The sequence below is a fragment of the Tenrec ecaudatus genome, chromosome X, assembly GCF_050624435.1.
Source record: "Tenrec ecaudatus isolate mTenEca1 chromosome X, mTenEca1.hap1, whole genome shotgun sequence".
NCBI classification, from domain to species: domain Eukaryota; kingdom Metazoa; phylum Chordata; class Mammalia; order Afrosoricida; family Tenrecidae; genus Tenrec; species Tenrec ecaudatus.
The window spans coordinates 155522025-155541889 of record NC_134548.1 but is presented as its reverse complement, the minus strand read 5'-3'; the positions used below and the strand labels follow the sequence as shown (position 1 = coordinate 155541889).

At 42.1% G+C, this 19865-nt stretch overlaps 1 protein-coding gene across 2 annotated transcripts in view; it reads left to right on the top strand.

The window, feature by feature from the left end:
* The window catches only part of ATP11C (ATPase phospholipid transporting 11C (ATP11C blood group)), a 202989-nt gene that overhangs the window by 122766 nt on the left and 60358 nt on the right, over positions 1-19865 (top strand). For both annotated transcript variants that reach the window (XM_075538544.1, XM_075538543.1), the window contains exons 3-12: positions 204-293; positions 2691-2771; positions 5718-5825; positions 10448-10576; positions 12226-12329; positions 13010-13060; positions 14155-14219; positions 14543-14624; positions 17133-17283; positions 17883-18080. In XM_075538544.1, the coding sequence (XP_075394659.1) occupies positions 204-293; positions 2691-2771; positions 5718-5825; positions 10448-10576; positions 12226-12329; positions 13010-13060; positions 14155-14219; positions 14543-14624; positions 17133-17283; positions 17883-18080 (1059 nt within the window). The remainder of the gene's footprint in view (positions 1-203; positions 294-2690; positions 2772-5717; positions 5826-10447; positions 10577-12225; positions 12330-13009; positions 13061-14154; positions 14220-14542; positions 14625-17132; positions 17284-17882; positions 18081-19865) is intronic.

Here is a 19865-nt window from a genome sequence, read left to right as displayed (position 1 = left end):
GTGTCAAAAATTGCAAATTTCATTTCAAAAGATAGGTTTTGCATACTATACCTCTGCTTAGTTGTGTGTGCAATCTGAGTTTTAATGTTTCCCCCCCAGGTGTTGAATACATTAAGTTGTCACTTCATGTAAGAATCTGGGTTCATTATCAGTAAGATTTTTGAAATTTCCGTTAATATTTTGTTCTTCTTTCCCCTTAACAGTACACACTTTGGAATTTCCTCCCAAAGAATCTGTTTGAACAGTTCAGAAGAATTGCAAACTTTTATTTCCTCATCATTTTCCTTGTACAGGTAAGAGCTTCATAAATAACCACTCATCTTTTAGAATCTTGGCTACTTCAAACAGATTTTCAATCCATTTCTAACCTTAAAATGCTGTTTGAGAAAACTTAGGGTTTATTAGTAATATGACTTTTTATAAAGCGCTAATCCCATTTTAAAGTCTACATGGTTATTATATTTTTTAACAGTACTACTGACTAGGAAGACTTTTTGTCCCCATTATTGCCTTCTTGAGGGCTTTTTATGGATTTTATAGCCCCGTTCACACGAAAGGGGCGTGTCTTTTGTACCGTTACATGCAGTGGTACATACCCTAACTGAAAATTGTGTAAAACTCATAGCTTCACTCTGTTAAATCCCAGTGACAGCCTAATGGAAAATTTAACTCCGTTCTTCCTCATTCACACAAGCACATTAAGGTTGAAAGAGTGGTTGATAAATCAGTCTGTTTTCCTCTGGTCCTTCTGCTGCTTTACCTATCTTTAAATCCTTTTAATTGTATTTCCTATCTTGAAGGCTATAAGCCATTAAAATTTCTCACCAAACCTACCCCCTGAAACTGCTACATAACAGGATATGTCCGCCCTCATTCTCATTTTTCTCAAACAAAGCAGAAAGATCTCCATCAACTTGCTCAATCAAATGTTCTGTTCATGTTAAGTCCTTCTGTTTATCCACTTTAAGGCTTTGTGTAAATCATACTGTAATTGAATTTGGCTTATGACTTGGAAGCAGTTGGGGCTGACATACCTGGAAAAGCCAATTTCCGTTTTGAATGGTGGAACTTGAAAAGGAGCCCCTCTCAGTCCATGCTCAGATATTTTACAGAGCAGCCTGCCGTCAATTTGGAAGAGGGTGCTGCTTTCAGGAATCACCACACTTGGCCTGTGCTGCCTCTCTTTTCATTCAGAAATGTATAAGAAGCGCCTTCTGAGTGCCATGCAAGAAGAGGGCAAAGATGAAAGCGGGGACAGTGACCATCAGGAAGGGCATGGCTTTTCTACCCTTCAGGGGTTCATGCTCCAGCTGAGACAGAAGTCTGTGTCCATGCAATGTATTGTGTAGTACATTTAAATATCATGAGTGGCAGGAACAAAACCCTATGGAAGTAGAATGGAAGTTAGGATTCCAAGAGGAGTCTGAGAAGGATTAGAAATGTTTAACTTGGTGACCAGTGCTAGAGTGTCCTCCCATGGATAGGGAGGAGATAGCAGAAGGCCAGAGAGCCATGTAAAATCCTGGTGTGTGGCAGGAGCAGGCCAGGTTGGGGCTTGAGAATGAGAGTTGAATTTTTTGGCATATTGAATTCATGACCTTCCTTCTTTCCAATCGCATTCTCCTGAGCTATTTCCTTTTTCAGTGACTTGATGACAGTATCCACTCAGGCACATTCTCCAGACTTTTGGAAGACTTTGATCACCTTCCCCAGTCCTACCTCGAGACGTTCTCACTGTGTGTGCTGCTTACACCCTCTGCCTGCCAGTGACTTTCACCTGGATGAACTCTCTGCCTTCATTCTGTTGACCCCTTTTAATCTATCTTCCACTAGACAGTGAGAAGGATCGTTCCAAAATGTGGTTCTGTTCATGTAGCCTCTTCCCACCTAAAGTCTTCAATGACTTCCCCCTGGTCCTGGGATAAAGACCAAACAACTTACTCTAACCTCTAGAAGGTCATGTATGGTCTGACCCCAGCCTCCCCCTCTGACCCCTCAGGTACCCTCATGCCACTGGCTTCCTTCATTTGCCTTCCTGTGTTGGACTCCCTCTGCCATGGAGACTGCATTCACCGTTGACTAGGCCTCTAACAACCCCCCTTTGCCTAATTAGCCCGCAGACCCAAGGAGCCCTGGTGGTGTAATGTTTCCGTGTTGCACTGTATTCCACATGGCCAGCAGTTCGAAAACACCAGTTCCTCGGGAGAAAGACTTGGTTCTCAATTCCTGCCAACAGTTCACAGTCTTGGAAACCCACAGGGTGTTGCTATGAGTCAGCATTGACTCCATGGCAGTGAATTTTTACTTCTCAGACCTCAGCATCTATACACTTCTGATGACTTATTTTAACATCCTATTTTACCTTGCACTTGCCAGCTACCTGAGTGTGGGAACTTGTCTCCACATTGTCTAAGCTACGTCTCTATAGCCTGGCTGATGATAGCACCAGGCCCGACCTAGAGGTACCCAGCTAACAGGAGTAATCCAGCTGTGTGGAAAAGTTAGCCAGAATTTAGGACATTCTCTTCAACTAACGGAAGTGTGGGTTGCTTTTATTTTGATGATAATTAATACCGTGTTAATTTTGTGTTGTGCCTGCTTTCCTGTCTGACAGATTTGTACCATATAATGTACCTTGTGTGCATTACTGACTTATTTTAATTTAACTCTCGATTTGATTTCTTCACTAGGTCACAGTAGACACACCAACCAGCCCAGTCACCAGTGGACTGCCACTATTCTTTGTCATAACTGTGACGGCCATCAAGCAGGTACATGTCTTACTTACTTTGAAGCCTGTGTTCCATTCCACTTTGGTCTGAATTTCATTGTCAAAGGTCCGTTTTTCATGTTTATAGAGAGTGGGCAGTGTCCTTGACGGGTTTCATTGATATTTGGTACCTTCCCATTGAAAACTGGCAAGGATATACCATTAAAGAGTAGGTAGAAGGTGCAGTTTAGTTGAATTTCCATATCATTGTCTCAGTCTGGTAAGTGGGTTGGAAAAGTTCCGTTCTAGTGTGTTCTTATTGTTGGTATCTCTAGCAGAGAAGTTAGGAGCACAACTATTGTCCTTTTGTCATCTTATGCTGCTGAAGGGCCTGAAGGGGTAGGGAGGGGAAATATTGTGTGGGTGCTTTTCAGAGCTGCCACAGGTTGTGGCATTGATGTCTTTGAAGCACTTTAAACATTTTTATGGTGGTTCCTATGGGGGGAAAAATTGATACTGAGAACAGTGAACTGGGGGTAAAGGGATGGATGAACAATCTTTATCATGTATTGGGATTGGAGTGGTCCATAGGGCCTGAGTAAGTACAAACATGCTTTTTGACAATAATTATCAAAGTGTTTTTTCAAAGTTGCCCAAAGAATCTCACAAACTTTACATTCCGCATACTAGTTTGGGGAACAAGGTTACCCTTTCCTCCTCCTGAGGTTATCCAGTCTTCCATCTTGCCTACTAGGAACTGCAAGAATATTTTATCAAATGTTTGGCTGCTAAATAAAGACTTTGAGAATGTTCTTTCCCACAGGTCTTTGAATTGTTATCTTTAGCATCTTTGAGTTGCTGGCTCCAAGAATAGTGTGTTTAGTTTTCAAAAACTTTTACTGATTGATTTTACTCCCATTACCACTTGGTGTTGGTAACTTTCTTTCCTCATTGGCACCTGGGAAACCACCCTATGGAGTGATGCCCAACATTGTCATTCAGAGGCGCGAATACAGCCCTCAAGGTGGGCAAAAGGGGGGCAAGTGATCAAGGGAATTTTTTTTCATAGAGACTCTGAAGGTACAGGCCTGACTACAAAGAAAGAGAACCAAGAGCTGTGAGAAAGACAAAAAGAAAACACAAGACGGAAGCATTAGATATTTCCCTGATTATATTGAACTCTTCAAAATGAGCAACAGTCTATATAGTCTGTTCTTTTTATAATTTCCAACTCTAATAGAGTTTAACTTGATGTCCAATAAAATGTACCATGAATTATCTGCCAAAACGATCTTCTGTTGCCCTTTCTTATTCAATGTGTGTGGGGAAGAATGGTGACATTTCTTCAGAGATGGCCACTGTATCTGCCCATTACAGAAGAATATACAAGGAGGGGCTCCAAAATGTTAGTGGGGAAAATGCCATTATTCTCTTTTCATTCCATTGTCCCACAAACTTTTTGAAGCTTCCTCATCTTTATTTGATTAAACCAGTGACATAAAGATCTGCAACTTTTTCTTTCTCCCCTCCTTTAGAAAGCAGAGAACTGTAATATATATATATATATATATATATATATATATATATATTTATAAAACAAGAGGGGAATAAAACTATGTACACATACCTATATGTTAAGAATTAAGATTGCAGATGGACATTGGGCATCAACTCAAGCACTCCCTCAACACAAGAACACGTCGTTCTAACAATCTGGCATTCTATGTTGGTCACCTTCCTAACATGATTTGCTGAAGACAAAATGGGTGCAGAAGCAAATGTGGTGAAGAAAGCTGATGGTTCCCGGCTATCAAAAGACATAGCATCTGGGGACTTAAAGGCTTGAAGATAACCAAGAGGCCATCTAGCTCAAAAGCAATAAAGCACACATGGAAGAAGCACACCAGCCTGTGTGATCATGAGGTGTCGATGGGATCAGGTATCAGGCATCTAAGACCTAGAATAAAATCATATCCAATGTGAATGGTGGGGCAGGGCGTGGAGTGGAGACCCAATGCAAACCTGTAGACAAATGGACATCCCCTCACAGAGGAGTCACAGGGAAGAGATGAACTAGTCAGGATGCAGTATAGCACTGATGAAACACATAACTTTCCTCTAGCTCTTTGGTGCTTCCTTCCCCCCACTATCATGACCTCAGTTCTACCTTATAAATTGGAGTAGACCAGAACATGCTCACTGCTACAGATAAGAACCCCCAACACGGGAATCCACGATAGATAAACTCCTCAAGCCAACAATGAGAGTAGAGATAACAGGAGGATTAGGGGAGGGTGGGGAGAGGAAGGGAGAATCAATTACAAGTATCAACTTATAACCCCCTCCCAGGGGGACAAATGATGGAAAAGTGGATGAGGGGAAACAGAGGACGATGTAAGATATGAAAATAATAGTCTATAACTTACCAAAGGTTCATGAGGGAGGGCAGGGAAGGGAGGGTGAAGATATGGGGAACTGAGATCAGGATGTCAAGTGGGAAGAGAATGCTTTGACAAAGATGATGGCGGCACATGTGCAAATGTGCTTGGCACACTGGAGGAGTGTATGGATTGTGATAACAGCTGTAAGCTCCACTAAAAGTATGGGGAGAAATAAGCAAAGAATTGTGGATTGTGATGAGAGATGTAAGAGCCCTCAATAAAAGTATTTCATAAAAAAAAAACAGAATTAACATTAAGGGGAGAGAGAGGAGCATAAGAAAACAAAATCCTAATTCTTAGTATTAGAAGAGATGAGTAAGGCTTTCTCCTAGGGTTTTTATGATCACTTATCTGAAGAAGGAAGGAACCTTTTAATGCAAGAAAGTGATTTGCCGCAGCTTATGGTATTACAACTTGCAGCTTTGTCTCTTTAGCTGCCGGAGTTTGTCATGAATGCTCTGGAGTGTGATAATCTGCTAGTGATAACTCATGGGGGTGGTAGATCTTTATGAACAGTTCTCCTTCATGGTCTGAGCTTGGTTATACTGTTACTGTTGTCCCTTTAGGGCTACGAGGATTGGCTGAGACACAGGGCCGACAACGAAGTCAACAAGAGCACTGTTTACATCATTGAAAATGCAAAGCGAGTGAGAAAAGAAAGTGAAAAAATCAAGGTATTTTTTCCCTCATTCCTTTTTTTAGGATGCACAAAACTTAGTCATCATTTGACAAGCCATTTTCAAAATGTCCAATATCGTGCATCTTCAAAAAAGGCAAACCCAGTTGTCCCTGCCATCTTGTTCCGAAGCCTTTTCTCCTCCTACCCAAGGGAAGCCTGTGCTCATTGAGCACTCATTCTCCAACCTCATCGGCTTTTTGGCTCTACGAAGCGACATAGTCTAGGAAGTCTCTATAAGGGGAAATAGATAAAGAGCCTTTCATGTCTCACTTCTTTCACTTATTGAACACTGGTGGCACTGTGGGGTAAGTGGTGAATTGCTTACTGCAAGGTTGCCATTTCAAACCTAACAGCTGCTCTGCAGGAGAAAAATGAGGCTGCCTGCTCCCTTACCGATTTACCAAGCCTCAGAAACCTTATGAAGGGTCGCTGTGAATCAGAATCACTGTGATGACAGTGGCGGGTCTTTCATTTTGCATAATGTTTTCAAGAGTCACATCTACGTTGTACCATGTCTCAGTACTACTTCATTCTTTTTCGTGGCTGAATAATTTTTGATTGTGTGGGTATACCTGATTTTATCTACCCAGTAAACCGCAGGACATTTGGGTTGTTTCCAGCTTTGGGCTGTAATGAATATTGCTGCTATAAGCATTTCTATACTAGTGTTTCTTGAATAACTGTTTTCACTTCTTGGGGGCTTATAGCTCGGGGTGGAATTGCTGAGTCATGTCCTAATGCAGTGGGTAACGTTTGGAGCCACTACCTACCTGTTTTCCACAGTGACTGTGCTAGTGTACACTCCTACCAGTAATGCAGAAGGTTGATTATCTGAATTGTATCTAGCTGAAGAGATGTGAAGTAGTGTCATCTTGTGGTTTTGATTTTCATTTCCTTGGTGATTAATGATAAGAGCCCTGGTGGGACAGTGGGTAAGTATTGGCCTTCTAACCACAAGCACACCAGCCACTTCAAGGGAGAAAAATTAGTCTGTCTACTCCTGTGATGATTTACAGTCTCAAAAGCCCTACAGAGCAGTTTTCCTCTGTCACTATGGGCTGTAATTGACTCGATGACATTGGGGTTAGGGTGGGCGAGAATGGGTAGCTAATGATGTTGAAAGCATGTTTCCATGTGCTTCATTGGCAATTTCAATATATTTAAAGTGTATTCAAGTCTATTGCTCAGTTTTCCCTTGGGTTGTATGTATGGCTTTGAGTGTACCACAGACTTTAAATACTTTCAGTGGTGGATGCCTTTGGCTTGTACTTTGTGTGTGATCTGTAGTATGGGAATGGTTTTCTTTGTTCTACCTTCCTGAACCACAGAGCGGGTCTCTGTCTCACCTTTTTCTTTCTCTGCCTTCCTCTATCTCCCCTCCTTTGCCATACACACCCCACATATGGGGTTTCTCAGTTCTTCTTCTCCAATCTTTTTGCCTGATGGCATAGTAGGTTGTTGGGCTGCTAACTGCAAGATCAGCAGTTCAAAACTACCAGCCATTCCACAGGAGAAAGATGAGGTTTTCTACTCCCAAAATGAGTTCCAGTGTCAGAAACCCACAGGGTCATATCTATAGGACCTTGTCCTATAGGGTTGCTATGAGTCGGCATCGACTTCATGGCAGTCAATTTAAGTTTTTAACATTGTTATTAGGTTACCATAAGATCAGCAAGCAGTAAGGATACAGACTTCGCTCTCCTCAGCCAGCAGCCATGACTCTCCCTGGATCTTAGTCTCTCAGCTACATGATCCCAAGGCCTTGGCCACCATGGGCCAGGAAGCCAGCCTGCCTGTTACCCTGTTGAGTCATCCCATAGTCTCGGGCCTGATAAGAAGGTACCCCATAGTCTCAGCACTGCTCCACTGGGTGTCCATGTCCCAGCCTGTGGTGCCTCTGGTCTCAGCAGCCTCCATCACTTCAGACAGGCTGCTCTGGTCTGACTGTCAAGAGTAGGACTTTCTCAGTCTTCTGACCCTCCTCAACCCCATCACCAACACCACCATCTTGGCTAAACTTGTATCTCTTTGCTTCTACATGTCCCCTGACAATAGTCAGTCTTTCCTTTGGACCCCTCATGGGAGGGCTCCTGACTTTTCCCCAAGATCTAGATGTTTTTTCCACACGTGAGGGAAGGCATTGTGCCTATGCACCCAAAATACTCAATCACTACCTGCCAAAAGGTCATGCAGGTCTCCTGCTCTTGCTCTTTCCCATGAGGACCCAGGGGAGGTCTGTGGAGAAGAGCAGGTGGGTTCTGGTCGCCCCCTTATCTCTCAGGCTCCCAGAGATCCTGAACTGTCTGTTGCCCACACTAGCTCTCACCCAACCTTTAGAAATGGGTAACAACGCCACTTGGTTTCTTCTTCCCCACGTTGACGGCAACCATCTCTTCACCCTGTGCTTTGCCAGCTGCGAAAGCATTTGTTTGCCCTGTCTCTGCTTAGACACGTGTCACCCTTTGAATTGTAACTCACCCTATTGTTTGGCAACCTCTGCTCACTGATGGGCTAAAAACACCGTGAAGAGTTCTGTCTATGACCCAGCCATTCTCTTTTTGGTGTTGAGGGTGGTGAATATTCGCTTGTGTCTCTTTTGAGCCCACACGAAATGAAAGAACTCTAGCTGACTTAATTTTGTCATATTTTACAGCATCCGACGTCTCCCTTCACCCACTTCTCTGCTGTCCATCCCCCAGGGAGGAGATTTTATGTAGATCCTTTTCATCGGTTCCCCCTTTCTCCCTCACCTTCCCTCCACCCTCCCAGTATCACCACTCTCACCACTGGTCCTGAGGGGTTCATCCTCCCTGGATTCCCTGTATTTCCAGTTCCTATCTGTGCCAGTGTACATCCTCCAGTCCAGCTGCATTTGTAAGGTAGAATTGGGATCATGACAGTGGGGGGAGGAAGCATTCAAGAACTACAGAAAAATTGTATATTTCATCATTGCTACACTGCACCCTGACTGGCTCATCTCCTCCCCACAGCCCTTCTGCAAGGGGATGTCCAATTTCCCACAGATGAGCCCTGGGTCCCCACTCTGCACTCCCCCTCATTCACAATGCTATGCCAAAAAAAAAGTTTCCCTTCTTTTATCTGCAATGTGTCATTTCCTTATTTGAACGGTCTTTTGCCAGTTCCCCATTGTCTTCCAGGCCTGGCCCCTGCCCATCTCCCCATGCTTGTGTCCTATAAGCACTGAGCTTTTGTATTTCACCTCTCAAGGTGAAATGAAGGTAAAAAGAAATGCCCTTTTCGTGGTTTTTGTTTATCCATGCCCGAGAGTGGTTGCCAAGTCTCTAGCGACTGTTTCCCTATGAGAAATTGTTTTAGGAATTGTTATTTTGTGGTTTTATGTCAGCAGCATGTGTTTATGTGGAGGTGGAAGAAAATATCCAACAACACAAAATATTATTTACCAGTTAAATTATTGATACTGTTGTTCTTTGCCACTGTTGAAGATTGACAAAGAAAGGAAAAATATTCCTGAATAGATCTTTAAGAAAATTTCATCTTTATCTTAGAAGGCAGCTATTTCATTTTTTATTTGATTAGTTTATCATCATGAGGCTTACTAATTCCCTCTAATGTGGCCTGTGTTGCCATCAGCCTCCTCTTTTGACTCTAGGGTGCTGTACAAAAGGATTATGTATTGTTTGCTATGATTGCCATGGTGTGGAATAATGCTAGAAATTATTGGACTGGATGATTTCTTATATCCTTTCAAATGCCAAACAAACAAGCGCCCCTATTTATTTGTTGGCAGTCAGATAGGGGCAGGGTAATGGTTAATGTATGCCAGACACATTGCTGGATGCTTTGCCTCCATCATCATTTCGTCCGTCTATCAACCCTATGAGGTAGTTGGGATTCATCGGAGGCCCTTACCAAAGCCAGATATTTAAGTGAGAGTTGAGACAGGAAGCCAGGTTCACGAACCCCAGCTTTTAGCCATGATGAGATATTCTCTGTAATAGATAAGGTCCATGATCTCCTCTCTCATATTTTCCCTGTTTCTTATTTGAAGGTTGGGTACTTGTTGATAGAAAATGGTTTCTCACAGCTTTATTGAATCTCCTATCAGATGAATTGTTGGGGAACATTGTTTTATTCGTTTCCCACTCTTATGGATCATATTTTAATTAAAAGAGGGCCTGAGCACTGAAGAAGCTGTACTTGCACCCTATAGTCAGAGCTGCCGTCACAGTGCCGGCAAAGCATGCTAGATTATGTATGCATGAAGCAGAGGGGCAATCTTGCTTTTCACTTTCCTTGATTTGCCTTACTTGCAACATGTAGACTTTCTTACTCATTCATGAAGCAATACCAGTCATTGACTTACCAAACATCGGTGCCAGAAATGTCAGAGCAGCCAGGTTCCTGGGTGCCTGACTCACCTGGTAGAGGTTAAAGTTCAGTTCTAAGGTAATATGAAAGCATCATAAGGTGAATCACTCTAAAGAAAGATTCTGGAGTAATATTCCCTTTGTTACCCATCATGCAGCAGGGGACATCGAGATACACTTTCGGCCCCAGAACAAGAGTAATGTGAGATATACAGTTATAATGAAGACATTGTTTGGAATTAAGACGATTTTTCCCTCTCCATTATAGGTTGGTGATGTAGTAGAAGTACACGCCGATGAAACCTTTCCTTGTGATCTCATTCTCTTATCATCAGGCACCAGTGATGGGACCTGTTATGTCACTACAGCCAGTCTTGATGGAGAATCCAATTGCAAGGTAAAAGAGCATTTTGAGTTGGAGAGAGGTAGTTAATTATACAATACTGCTCTCTACTGTCCCTAACCTTTTTACCTTCTTCTTCATGAAGGTTTTAGGTTTGAAGGCAGCTCTTATGTAATTGCCCTTCAACTCCTAAGTAGATACTTAGCTTTGGGGTCTCAGAAAGGTGGTTGGTTGTGGGGAACCATGCCCCCAATAAAAGCTACCATGAATTTTACAGCACTGCTTGCCTTTAATATTGACATAATCCTTTTTAATATTTTAGGTAGACTTTTAGAAATGGGAATATTTTTTACGGAACCTGTAACTACAAAAATAACTTTATGTACCCTGACCTTACAATTTGGTTTGTTTTGATTCTAAAAATTAATGGATATTTGCTTAAAGAAAGGGTTTATTCCTGGGATATTATAAATCTAACTAGGAGTGATTTGATTGCTGTTGTAATACCTTAGGGTGTAGTTAGTAAATGTTTGCCCTATTGCAGCTAGGAAAAAATTTGAACTTGTTAAAGTAAATTTGCTCAATCTGGAGGATAACTTTGTTTCCTGGTACTCTGTGGTACAGGCAGTCAGTTCTTGGCCCTCCTCCAGAGCTCCATGGAGCATGAAGCTCTACCCCTTATATGCGTCACCCCCTTGGTGGCTCCTTGGAGGGCTTTCCTCAGCTTCCTCGTTTCATCCAGAGACTAATTACGGTTGAGAAAAGGAAAATAACCTGTTAGAGCGTTACTTCAAAGCATGGTGATGGACTAGTTGCTGTTCCAGAACAGTGTTTGATCTTAGGGGATGTTGTGGTAAAAATGGGAGAGATCTACCTAAAGATTTCCTAATAAAGGAACTCTTCGCTTAGAAGAAGAAAACTTTTGAGTGAGTTCTTTTATCAAATAAATGGATCAGGTTAGCTAAAAGTACATAGTTTTTCAAAATCTGGAGATAGTTGTAAATATAGCTAAGGCAGTGCCTTAATATTCCCCAAAGACCATAACAACAGTTTTCCCATTGGGCTAGTGATGCACCCTGTTTTAGCCTTTATTTGACGGTGTGTAATTGGTTTCATGGGCACCTGCCTGGATGAAGTGCATAATATACAGCAGTACCATTTTCTGACTATAACATCACCTCTCTGGGTCCTTGTTGGAACAATGCCACTTTAAACATTTTCAAGATCATTAATTATGCTATTTGTCTAATGGAACTGTTAATGTTAGTTTTCCTTGCTGTTGACACAATTTTAGCATTCTTATGCTTGAAGAGGTTATGTTCAATTCCTGTGTGTATCTCTACATCACCGAATAGTATGATGAGCAAAATAATAGGCCCAGTTCTATAAATAGGGAGAAGAAGAAGAAGTGTATTGAATTTTTCATGGGGTTTTCAGTCAACGGTATACATGCTGCAAATAGAATTGTCTCAGCTGTCAGTATGAAGAAAAACTTAATTTTAATTCCCCTTATAAACGGATTCTCTTTCTAATTATCTGTAATACACTTTTTAGGATAATACTATAGAACTTTACTGGTGGGGAAAATGCTTCAATATTTGTATTATTTTGCCAATATAATGTGTTCCTTGGATCAGGTGGGTGGGTGGGCAGTAACGAGAAGAAACAATTTTATTTGTTTTGTTGCTTTTACTTTCATGTAGACACATTATGCAGTCCGAGATACCATTGCACTGTGTACAGCCGAATCCATTACCACTCTCCGAGCAGCAATTGAATGTGAACAGCCTCAGCCTGACCTCTACAAGTAAGAGTCACCTGATTTCGCGTTGCTGCGATCCGTGGGCTCTGCTTCTCTTTGCCAACAGTGCTGCAAAGAAACACCCACCACTTCCCAGCCGACTCGCATTTGTGTTTTTACGAGCTGTTCCTGCTGGCAGGGAACTGAATCAAATCAGCTTTGTTCACTACCAGCCTAAGAGAATTCATTGTGGGCCAGAGCATCGTACTTAAGATTTATGAAAACATTTGTAATTTGTAAACATGGTCATCCATCACATTTGTAAGACTCTGTTTTCCCGTAAGGCTGTTCTATCAGATGGATGCAGTTACCAGAGTTAATTAAAACAAAAATGAACCGTTGTCATCCAGCATGAAAGCAAGGAGAGGATGTGGGGCCATGCGGGTAGTCACCACATTCTCCTTTTCTATGATGATCTTGAAGAACTGAGGATAGCCCGTTTCTTGTCCGTAACCAACATTAGAATGGGACCATTTGCTCTAGTCAACCATATTTAGGCTCCTTAGAGTATGCTCACTCGATAATGATCAGAGTGGGTTTACCAAACATATAGCATTTGATTTTAGGGCTGTTTGGTTTGATCATGGTGCTAATGAGAGTATGCTGACAGATTTTTACCCATGTCTGTGCTACATAGATTTTTCTGCAAGTAAAAAAACCCATGTGTTATTATGTTCTTTTTACAGATTTGTTGGGCGAATCAATATCTATGGTAATAGTCGTGAAGCTGTTGCCAGGTTAGTTATTCCTTTATTATATCCTTCTGTGGGGGTTGGTTTATTTAATTTTTATTTTAGGTTCATTATAATAGTCAAACACTTTTCTTTTTAGAGAGGGCTATAAAGGTAGATAAACCTGGAGTCACTAGACCAGGGTCCACTAATGGGTCCTAAGTCACTAATCTTGTGATTGGAAAGGTGTGGCAGGGTGGGAGTTGTATGGAGGATGCTGGTAATGAGCTTACGATTGTCAAACTAGCAGAGCTACGGACACTTTGAGCCATGGTTATAAGTTGTTTGTAGACCTCTTCTGTCCACTCTGTGTACTGTCTTGGGTTGTCAGTAAGCTGATGATGTTAGAAGCATACCTGGAGACCAGTGGGTTCGGGGGCAGTAATTGAGGTCCTGGGCTGTGAGCACAATGCAAGGCAGTGGACTGATCATTTATAATTGGGCAGTTCATACACAAAAGTTGTTGCGTTCCTTCCCTTTCTGTAATCTAATCACTGTATATACTCTAGTGTAAGCCAAATTTTTCAGCACATTTTTTAACACAGTTTTTGTGGTAAAATTAGGTGCCTTGGCTGATATTCGGGTCAGCTTATACTCGAGTACATATGGTAACTCCCTTAACTTTCCCACTTGTCTTTTGTAAGCCACAAAGAAAAGAAAGTTAAGTAGTTATAAGGTGCCTATTGATATCCCCAAAGCCGAATTATTCTCTAGAAGTGTGCCCCTGTGGCTTCCCAGCTGACGCTGACTTTCCCAGTCACTTTGTCTGTCACCTCACCCCCTGTCTCTGTGTCTCACATTCTGCTTGTCTGCCCTGTTATTGTGTTGCTCTCTCTGACTTAAAATCCCTTTCTTTCTGTGCATAGCTTTTCCCTGGGTGGTGGTGATCCCTCTGGCACCATGCTTCCATCTGCTGTATCCTAAAGTAATGTGAGAGAGGGAAGTCCCAGTTTCCCCTGACGAGTATTCCTTGTGCTGTAAGCAGACAGATACATTCCCATCCCCTTGGAGGTAGATTTATACCAGGAGAAAATATGTCACCAGAGTTGATTATATGGATTGGGCTGTTCCGATACAATGTACTGTGTTTTTTGATGTAGGTCTTTGGGACCTGAAAACCTCTTGCTGAAAGGAGCTACACTCAAAAATACCAAGAAGATATATGGTGAGTAATTTGGGTGATCCACTTATCAGAAACACACTCTGTAGGTCAATAAGGAAATGGTGCATGTTAAAAATTAAACCTGGCCGATATTGCTGCTGAATCAAAACCTGTTTTAGGTGTTGGGAATTTACAAGATGGCGAATTGCCATGAGGTATGACAATAGATGAGATAGAACTAATTTATTCTATAACTGTTATACCAGCTGGTGGGTAGAAGAAGGCTTAGAATCCCCACTTTTAGGGATGTGAAAATTAACAGCTGACCGGGTGAGGAGTGGGTTGGCAAGTTCACTTGTAACCTCGTCTTTATGGTTATTCCTTAGGAGTTGCTGTTTACACTGGGATGGAAACCAAAATGGCTTTGAACTACCAAGGGAAATCTCAGAAACGTTCTGCTGTCGAAAAGTTAGTGTGTGCCACAATTTCTTTCTTCAGTGTTGGTCCCAAATGATTAATGCCTCAGTGATTCCAGATAATAACTGTAGTACAAGACAACATCAATAGTCACAACAAGAGCTGCCCTTTGGAGGCTGTTTTGAAGCATGTCTGATTCATTCACTTTTTGCTACTGGAACTAATGGTTTGGGGTCATCTACTTTCAACTTGCAAGGAGAATCTAGAACATAGATAAAATAGTCTCCTGACAACTTGTAAAGATTTGGTAGGTCTTCAAACCAAATGCCTCTGGCATGATCTTCTCCATGGTTGTTGGCATGGGATATCCAACATCTCCCTCCAGACTGATCTGGAAGACTCCACAGCAAGCTAAAGGAGTTCACGTTTGCTAGCCCCTCTCAGAAGAATCCTGGCGACCCAGAAGTTAAGTGCTGAACTGCTAACTAAAAATATTCAGTGGTGCAAACCCACTGGAAGGAAGCTCTGGTGGCCTGCTTCTCATAAAGAACACAACCTTGGGAACCCCATGGGACTGTGCTGTCCTGTCCTTTTGGGTCAACCGCCATGGGAATCGACTTAACAGCATCTGTCTTCATTTTGACTTATTCCCCCTCTAGCCTAGATCTTAGGACTCAGGGCAATTGTGACATTTCTCCTCAGAGGTTGTGGACACCTGGTTAAAAATCTTCGAGTTAAGTGTAGGGCCTTTTGCTTATGGCAGTGCAAAGAGGTCAGTGATCCTCTCGTCAAAGAAAAATCTGAACTGGACAAAATTGTCACCACAGCCACCGCAGGGCTATGGAGCCAGAGCAGAGGCAGGCAAAATTTGTGTGTGTGTGTGTGTGTGTGTGTGTGTGTGTGTGTGTTCCTTTAAAACTTCTAAAATTTAGGAAAAGTATGGTAGAAAATTGATTCACTCTTGTCTGACCCTGCTTACATTTCCTACTCCACTGTGTGGGAGAGAACAGTATTTTACCGAAAGCCAGCAGTTTTGCTGTTAGAAAGGGGCAGATGTATTTGGGGACAAGGAGTAGATACTCGAGGCTTTGTTGGCAAAAAGCTGCAAACCCAGTAGGAAGCGATTGGGGAAATCCCATACATTTGCCAGCGAAGAGGTTGTGCTCTATAGTTGAGGCAAGCCAAGGAGCAATGTAGCTGGAGATCCTGGAAATGGGAGCACTCTTCAGGGGCTGAGCTAAGCTGTGCACATAGCTTTGGCTAGCTAGAACAATGTTCATGTCTGGGGTAGATCCAAGCGGTGCAGCCAATGGTAAATGATGAATGATTGGGAGAACTGGCTGCAGTGGTGGATATGTTCTCCAAGCCACACACTCACCAAATGGCAGCCTTTGCCAGAATCACTGGCCGACCGCTAAGTTACACAGATACAAGGAGACCCCTAGAAAGGAAGCCTGACAACAAGACAAAGACAGGATGCCCAGACCAAGAGAGAGAGCACAAATCACCCAATCCAATGAATGCGTGGCTATCACTAAAGATCCTAGCAAATGGAAAGGATTTTAAAGGAACACACTGCAGGGCCCAAATTTGTTTCTCTGAAATGTGACATTGGCATGGAAAGCTATTTAGAATGTCGCATCAGTTTACAAGTGTGGCTCTGAGAAGGCCTAAAAAAAGTGATCTAAGTGAATCACTGTCGCCCTGTGATGGACATGCCCTTTACTAGCCCCTCCCCCACATTCCTAGAATGGTAGACTTGATTGTGCTTTTAAAACGGTTGTCTTTCTGGGGATTGTCTAACATTTAATTCTTGTACTGTAATTTTATGCCTTCTCTAGTAGGTACACAGTTAATTTTAAAACATTTTTGCCTAAAGCAATGTAAGTTAAGTAGCTGTCCCCAGAGGTCCACTATGGAGTGTCCCAGCTGCTCCCTTGGGTGCAGTGGTTAACTCCATCACATTTCTCCATCCCTTCACCTGTAAAGATTCTGTCCCAGTGCTTGGATTTAATGCCAAAGAAAGGGGGAGGCATCTTCACTGTGGCGCACTGCTTTTCTCCTCAGCTGTATGGGGTATAATCCTAAAGAAGGGTCCGCAGGTATGTACATTTATGGGAACTAGTCCTTCAATGTCTTCTCAATCCTTGTCCTCAGAGTTTTCTCCATCCTTTCCGCTTATAACACATACTGCTACTTATAAAATTTCCTTAACTGTGTGGAGTAATAACTTGGAGTAGTTAATGGCGGTGGTGGCGGTGGTGGTGGTGGTGGTGGTGGTGGTGGTGGTGGTGTGTGTGTGTGTGTGTGAGACTTACAGGAACCTTACTGCAGGTAGGTTATAAGATAGTCAGCTATTACACTTAGAGAGCATCGGTTGGTGGCCAACAAACAATTTAGGATTTCCTTTGTCACTCTGATAACTGAGATATATTCGCTCATTCCAGGCTTATGCTCCTGGCATACCTAGCTTTAAATAATTTACCAGTTTCATTGATAATCTGGTGGAATGCTTAAGTAATCACCTGGTGTATAAATCCAGAATCTCTTACTTTTCAGATCCATCAATGCCTTCCTGATTGTGTATTTATTTATATTACTGACCAAAGCTGCAGTGTGCACAACCCTAAAGTATGTGTGGCAAAGTACTCCCTATAATGATGAACCTTGGTACAACCAAAAGACCCAGAAAGAACGGGAGACACTGAAGGTAAATTGGCCTTGCGCTGAGAAATTTTACCTCTAGTATTGGATGACCCAGCTACCTTTATTGAAACACTATTCAGAGAAAGACCTTTTGTTAGTTTACAGGTTTTTCATTTCATGTACAGTAATGCTAAACCATAAATTATTTAAGGGGCTTTAGAGCTGTTGTGTCCCCTCCTCTCCCTTTTACTTTCAGCATCTATGTTTACTTTTAGTCCTGTAGTGAAGAGTTCTAGACAATTTGACAAGAAGGTGACACTAATATAGTGTGAACCTTGTGATGTCAGCTAAGAACACATTCACATTCAGAGGGAGCAGAGAACTGAAGTGAAAAAGGGTTGAGACAAAAGGTCCGTCCATGTGCTAAAGAATAATGATACAATTGGCTGGGGGGGGGGGTTCTAAATTGTTCTCACATACTGTGATAAGTTTTAATGCCATAATGGTTTCTTTTCCACAAGAGCACTATTTCTAGTAATGAAATTTTTTTAAAGTAAAATTTAAAGATAATATCATTTTCCCACAATTTTTAAGTCCCCTCATACATTACACTTGTCGAATGGAACTGTGCCTTTAATTCGCATGAACTTTCTTTTCTTTTAGGTTTTGAAAATGTTCACTGACTTCCTCTCGTTTATGGTTCTGTTCAACTTTATCATTCCCGTCTCCATGTATGTCACAGTAGAGATGCAGAAATTCCTTGGCTCCTTCTTCATTTCATGGGATAAGGACTTTTATGATGAAGAAATTAATGAAGGAGCCCTCGTTAACACATCAGACCTTAATGAAGAACTTGGTCAGGTTAGAACACCTTTTTACGTCAAATAAGTTAACATGCTGAAATACGGGGGGGGGGGGGTTTCTCATCTGAAGTACCCAATGTGTGTGATCACTGTGTGCTTGAAAGTGTGATTTAAAGGAGATTCCCTTGTGTAGACATGTACAGGAAGCAAGCCATGTTTTCTTAGCGAGGCTTCAGTTCTTTTGCTGGCATATTTTGATAAATGTCCCAATTTATTTTATATATATTTGAATGCAGCAGAAATCCCCTTAAAACCCTGAAATTCCCCTTAAAATGTTAGCTTATGGATATTTCTTTGGTACAGGAATATGCGGCATTCACCACCATCTCTTAGCACTTGAGGATAGAATATAAATGCATTCTTCAAAAATAGAATTGACCGGAGTGGTCCAATTGACATTTTCTTGGTACATTTCTGATCAGATGAAATATAGACCTAGCATGCTAAGATGTTTATTCCGGTAAAAGAATTTCAATGAAGGGAAAATGTGAGGGCATGCACTCCTCCAAATGCTTTTTCCCTCTTATTTCCAATGCAACCCCGGCTGTGACCTCCTTTCTAACCCAGGTGCAACCCACGCTCCCCACCCCCCGCTGACTCTAGGCACAATGCAGTCCAACTGTGAGTCTTCCAGTGGCGACTTCCTAGGTGTTTTTTCTTATTAGAATTGAGAAGTGTATTCCCTTTGTTTGAATTTAGTGCATCACGTAAAGATCTCCACAAGCTGAAGGGGTTTGGGACTTGCATTTCTTTTTCACAAGATTTAAAATGTCAAGGCTGTAGAAATGTCATTTCTGTGGTAGGGAGATGTAAAATCTGTTCATGGAGCTGTGTAGATATAACAGGCCTTCATGTTTGTTTTAAATGGAACTGGTTTACACTTACACCTCAAAGCTCTTCTCCATAATTTAACTGCTCCCCTCCAGTTTTTTCTCTTGGCATAATTTACACCTAAACCTAAACAATGTTTTTATGTATGTATGCATGCATTCGCCAAGAGTGAAAGGACCCCATAGATAACTTGGGGTGTATAGTACAGAGTTATGATACTGGGGTACAAATGATGAGACAAGAAATGAATGAATAGTTGCCTTTTGACTTAGCTATCATTCCTAAAAGATTCTTTCATTGGTACTCTGAGCTGCCACTGCAGACCCAAGCCTTTTTACACCACTCTTCTTTCGGGACAGAGCTGACTGAGTAGAAGTGCTCATAATCCCGTAGAAAAGGCATCAATCTGCAGAGCTTATGCATGGCATTTTCCCCATTGAGCACACCAACCACCTCTGGTGACAGCCAGTTTTATTGGATGTCAATTGAACCACTTTTGTTCTGGCTTGAGGGGAATTAACCTACCCCAGGATGAGTATGGCTAGTGTGGAGCTAGTGTCTACTACTCCTGCAAGTAGAACAGTCATCCTTCCAAATCCAACATTATGCTCACTGGAGACAGGTAAGACACTCAGGCCGGTTCCATTGTCTCCTTCTTAGAGATCTCCCACTTCAGTAGATTCCACATCACCCATGGGAATGCAGTCTCGTTCTTAGACTCCACACAGTGCTGTTAACACTCCAGAAAGTAGAGCTTTGGATAATGAGCTGGTAAATTTGCTCTGTGAAGTGAGGCCTCCATTCTCACTTCAGCCACCACCATCCCCGTCCTCCAGCAAACCAGGCATTTCTAGGCGTGATCGTCATTTAGTCAAATCACTAAGTTAATAGCCAGACCACCACTTCAATTAGTAAAATGTAAAAACAACTTACCACTATTATCAGCTTATAT